At 34.4% G+C, this 4994-nt stretch overlaps 1 protein-coding gene across 1 annotated transcript; it reads right to left on the bottom strand.

The window, feature by feature from the left end:
* Window positions 1–498: 498 nt before the first annotated feature.
* On the bottom strand, window positions 499–3680 carry LOC122816164 (hemoglobin subunit zeta-like). The gene is made up of 3 exons (XM_044088918.1): window positions 3561–3680; window positions 1653–1857; window positions 499–822 (listed from the first exon to the last, which is right to left on the bottom strand). Exons 1-3 carry the CDS (start codon window positions 3653–3655, stop codon window positions 694–696), a joined length of 429 nt encoding a protein of 142 aa, XP_043944853.1. The 5' UTR covers window positions 3656–3680; the 3' UTR covers window positions 499–693.
* Between the last annotated feature and the right edge of the window lie 1314 nt (window positions 3681–4994).

Raw genomic sequence — 4994 nt, 5'->3', positions numbered from 1 at the left:
AGAGTTTTAGTTCTTAAAAACATTACATTTACTGAAAACAATGAAATCATGATTCCACCATACTGTATAAAACAACAGTGGAAATTAAACTGAAATGCACTGTATGCTGACTATAGAGAGAGGGTTCTTTAAAACTCCCTACCAGTATGTAAGGCCCTCTGAATTAAAAGCCATTTATGACAGCTAAAGAGGAGCTTACAGAATTCATTATACATCCTGAGTGAGAAAAAAGAAAGCAAATATTGAAATGTTGAAAGATGTCCGGTCTCAGCACAGTACTTTAACAGCAGGACAAATATGTTTCATATAATTTTTTTGCCCAGTGATGTTCTTTGCTGTTAAAATTGTAGTAGAATATCTGTAAAGAAGTGCAGCTGTATAATACTGTGTGAGTGTGTATGTGTTTATTTGTGTATGTGTGTATACCTAAATTAGGAAGTGTGTATCATTACAATGGTTCATTATAACATTATTATAATAAACAACTAAGACACATCATGTGATTATCTTCTTTATTAAAAATGATTTCAAAGCAGATTCATGTACAATTTAAGATGCTGTTCCTTATAAGCAGTCAAACTAATACTTTCTCAGTTTCATTTAAAATGGAATGTTAAAAACTGTGTGCACATAATTTTATATAAGGAAGTTTTGTCCAATGGCTTTTTACTCTTTCTTCATTTGATGCTTGATTTATCTGTACTTCTCGGTCAGCACAGTGGCAACAGCTGCCAAAAGCTTGTCCCATGAGATCTGTACTTGGGAGGTGAAGTCAGCTTGGAGGTGAGCAGCCAGGAGAACCAGGAGACAATGGGAGATGTACTAAGAAAAAAATATATATATTAAAAAATAGTCATTCAGGGCTGAGATGCTACAATATCTCTATAACAAGTCTATTCCTCTGTTAAAGAAAATGAGTTCTGCATATCCTATGCAATCCATGCAATACAGCTGCTGTTTTTTCTTTTTTTTTACTTAATTACACTAGGTAAGAAATAAAAATTATGTCAAAGAAGATATTTTAAAATAATCTTAGCTTACAGATTTGAATATTTCTGCATATGACTTGATAAATTGTTCAAGTACCATTTTAGGATCAATACCTTAATTTCTGTGTCATTTATCAAGTTGCCTATCACTTTGTTCTAATATGATCAGGATTTCCTGTAACGGAAGCTAAGTGTAGTTTAGTAAGCACTGCTATTTCCACAACAAGCATGGTTTTAAAGTGGTCGGTCATGCTCATGTCTGTTTCTTTATAGTTTACCACCATTATGCTGTGCAAACTAAGCTTCTGTGGCATGTGTTAGTGCAGTAAAACAAAAAAGGACCACCACGGACAGTTAAGTGCAGTAGTTATAACATGGTCACTTTGCACAGTTTGTGAGAGTAGACCTGTCTGGTACAGTAAATATAAGCCACTGACATCAAGGTCTGTGACAAGAGTGCAAGAAAAAAGGAATGGGAGGGTATAAAACTAACAGCTTAAAACTTTCACAAAAAATGTATTCATTTCAATAACTAAGGGAGTAAATATATAAAACTATGGAAAAGAAATTAAAAAATTCTTCTGGGTCATACACAATGTGATTTTAAAACGAGCAACAAAAGATTGTTTTCAGTTGTAGTAGATTCATGTAGTTTTAGCTTACCTTAAAGTTGCTAGGATCAACCCTGATGCTCTGGGCATGCAGGTCGCTGAGGTCTGACAGAGCAGCTGACATGTTATCGACATTCTTGATAGCTTTGCCAAGAGAAGCAATGATTTTAGCACCATGAGCACTGAGCTGAGGAGAGTTAGCACTGGTGTCTACATGGGCAAAGTAAGTCCGTGTCTGTGGAAAACCTAAAAACATTCTGGGTAAGATTAAGAAATAGAGAGAGAGAAAAGAAAGAAAGAAAGAAAAAAAGAAAGAAAGAAAGAAAGAAAGAACATTAACAATTGTTATACTGATTCACACTGTTTTATTCTGTAACTGTGTTTAATTACAAAGTGACATATGGCTTGTCTGATTTCTTATTCTTATCCATGATTTGAAGCATGCATTCACTAGTTTGCAAAGACTAGCTATAAAAGTCTGTGATATAGTGGGATTACTTGTTTCCTTGTCTGGCACATAGCCAATAGCATCAAAGCCACAGATTTTTTTTTTGTGACTGAAGGTGTTGCTGATAGCAGGTGGGCTCATCATTCTTTGCAATGGAGTGTGAGTCCTTGTGCTGGCAGTTATAACCATAACAAGATTTTAAGTCACATTGTTTGTAAAGGATGACATACCTCCTCTGTGGAGTTTATGCCTTTTAATGAAGTTTAAACACAGTGCAGCCCATCATGATTTACAAAGGTGTAACCCATTAACATTATTTAGAACAATACTAGCAAAAAAACAAATGGTGCTCACTTTTAAATGTATTTTACCAAAAGAATTGGCGTAACCAACCTGGCAGTTACCACCAAAAATATATATTTATTCTTCCTGTTTCAGTTAATAGTGATAGGGTTTTGTGTAACATCAGTGCTGCATTTTAAACCCACTAAGGCATCACTGTTTGCAGATTTTGCATGATATCCATTTCTTACTGCTTTATAGATGGCTGGACAGTTGTTCACCAGATGTTAATAGGTATTCAAAATGAAACTGTCTAAATTAAAATACCTTCTCTTAGCCTGCACCCCCTTTCTATACACATTAGAATTAGCACTGATCACAGATAATGTGACATCTTTGCTGCTCATGTGCTTCAACTCACTGGCAGTCTGGTTACTTATGATGTCATTACTGTAGGTTCACAGTTCTGATGACACCATACTAGACATGTCAAGAGCCATCCTGACACCATAATAACATACTCAAAATGTTCTACTGAAGAAAAACATTAAAAGGAAGCTATAACTGCCTTTATCTTGTCTCTAACACTAGGTAATGGTTGCCAATCTTCAAATCCTAAAATCTAAATACCTCTGCACATCACATCTAGTAACAGCTAAGGGCTCAGATGGCACTGTCAAGTAAAACTCAACTTTTGTTACAGTATTTTATCATAAACACTTTACAAAACAGATGGAATTTAAACAAACAAATGTTAAACAGAAGTTAAAACAAACAGTAGCCAAAGTATATATAAAAATAAAATAAATTTCAATATACAGATGAAATCATATGAAAGAAAGATTATTAACATACTGTACAATATATGTGTTAAGATAATAATATTACTAAGAAAGATAAAATAAAAAAAATCACATTAAAGTTAAAATAATGGTTAAAAAATAAATATTTCAAAATCACAATAAAACTTTACAAGAAAAAAAAAAAAGAAATGCTTACAGACTACAGTACACAACATAATATATACTTTGACTTTAATATGAAAATCCAAATATATGGCATAATCCAGAAAGAAGTAAAAAAATAAACTGGAAAGTATAGAATGCTTGTAAGCCACTAATTTCCCATTCACTTTCAATGTCAGCAAATCTTTATCACCGATTGAACAAATAACCTCTAAATGTAATTTATTGACTTATTTGAAAAGTATAAATTTAAATATCTGTTTACCTCTGGAAGAGTTCAGACCCATATTGCTCTGCATGAGAAGCAATCTTTTCGTAGGTAGAAGCAAGGCATGATCTTTCAGCTGCTGTCAAAATCATATTTCTGGATTTCCTGTCTTCACAGATAAAGTGAAAGAATGTGCATACTGACCTGTCTGTGGAACCCCTTTATAAAGGGCCTGGGAGCAGGAGCATCTGGCAGGAATGAATGCCCATTGGTCAGTTCAACTGTCCTGCCCAGGGAGGAGGTCATCTTATCTTCATTCTGTCGGGAGTCCCTGTGCCCTGCTGATATCACATGAAGATTGCAGTGAACTAATCTCAAATGCTGAACTCTTGTTAAGGAATTCTAAAAAAAAATGTATTCATTCATTCTGTATTGGACTTCTGCTTAATGTAAAGATGGCAAACTTTAACCACATGTATTCTATAGAAATAAGAAATGTTTACATGTGGCTGTCATCAAATATTATACAAAACCAAAAAACCAAAACAAATATGCACATTTCAACCTCCAGCTGTGTAACCCTCAAAAGAGAGAGAGAGAGATAGAGATGAGAGAATAAAAGCTAAAAACTGTGGGGGATTTAGTCTGGTGTTTCCGTTATTAGTATATAGTAAGTCTTCACTTTCATTCTGTCATGTAATTTAGCCTAATCAAATTCGTCTTTGTGTGCAATGTTGTTAGCCATTAGTATGTGTACAAATAATAGAGTTCTGACTATTTGTGTCAGAGATACGAACACTGCTATATGTATGATATAATGTGGTGATGTAGTAATAACGCAGAAGAAAAGCCATTAGTGGGGGTTCAACAGATGTTACGCATACATTTGTTGGGATATCACAGATACAGTCATGCTGTTCTGTAACAGACAACCCAAGGAATACAAAATAGCACTAAATGGGCCCCTAACTGGGAGGTGAGGCCTAAATAAATTCCAGATAGAAGCAATTTCCAGAGATGGTCCACCACAAGAGTACAGGATGCCAGTCAGTCATTGAGTCAAATAGTACAATACTGCTGCAATTAAAAATACATTTCAGTTGTATCATGCTGAAGTGTTATGTGCCTGACATGAAGCTATTTCTATCAGATGATTGCTACACATGCCAATGCATACATATCATTATGTACACATATACACCTGCAACTGTATATAGTTGTGAGGTTTTCTTCACGCAAAATGGTCACTCAGCAGCTGCATTCATGTACTACTATGGCATAGCTAATACTTTATGAGTAGGAATCAGCCCTAAAGTTTAGAATTAATTATACAGAATCCTCTGTGTTATCATTCATAATCTAAACAGTTATATACACTGAAAAGAACTAACTGCAAAATCTAAACTGTTGCTCAGTATAACTCAAAGGCAGAATCACTTTATGTGCCAAATTGACACATAGTGTAACAAAACTTGTTTTACACTTTTGAGC

This window comes from Protopterus annectens, chromosome 12.part0 (assembly GCF_019279795.1).
Source record: "Protopterus annectens isolate FY-2018-M chromosome 12.part0, PAN1.0, whole genome shotgun sequence".
NCBI lineage: Eukaryota > Metazoa > Chordata > Ceratodontiformes > Protopteridae > Protopterus > Protopterus annectens.
This window is presented reverse-complemented; position numbering and strand designations above follow the sequence as displayed.

What these genes read in the sequence shown, in the direction of transcription:
- LOC122816164 (XM_044088918.1), bottom strand. Translation starts at nt 3,655, where the DNA reads ATGATTTTGACAGCAGCTGAAAGATCATGCCTTGCTTCTACCTACGAA. An exon ending in GGGTCTGAACTCTTCCAGAG is followed by an intron (nt 1,858 to 3,560) that starts GTAAACAGATAT and finishes AATCTTACCCAG; the next exon opens with AATGTTTTTAGGTTTTCCAC. An exon ending in TTGATCCTAGCAACTTTAAG is followed by an intron (nt 823 to 1,652) that starts GTAAGCTAAAAC and finishes TTTTTTTCTTAG; the next exon opens with TACATCTCCCATTGTCTCCT.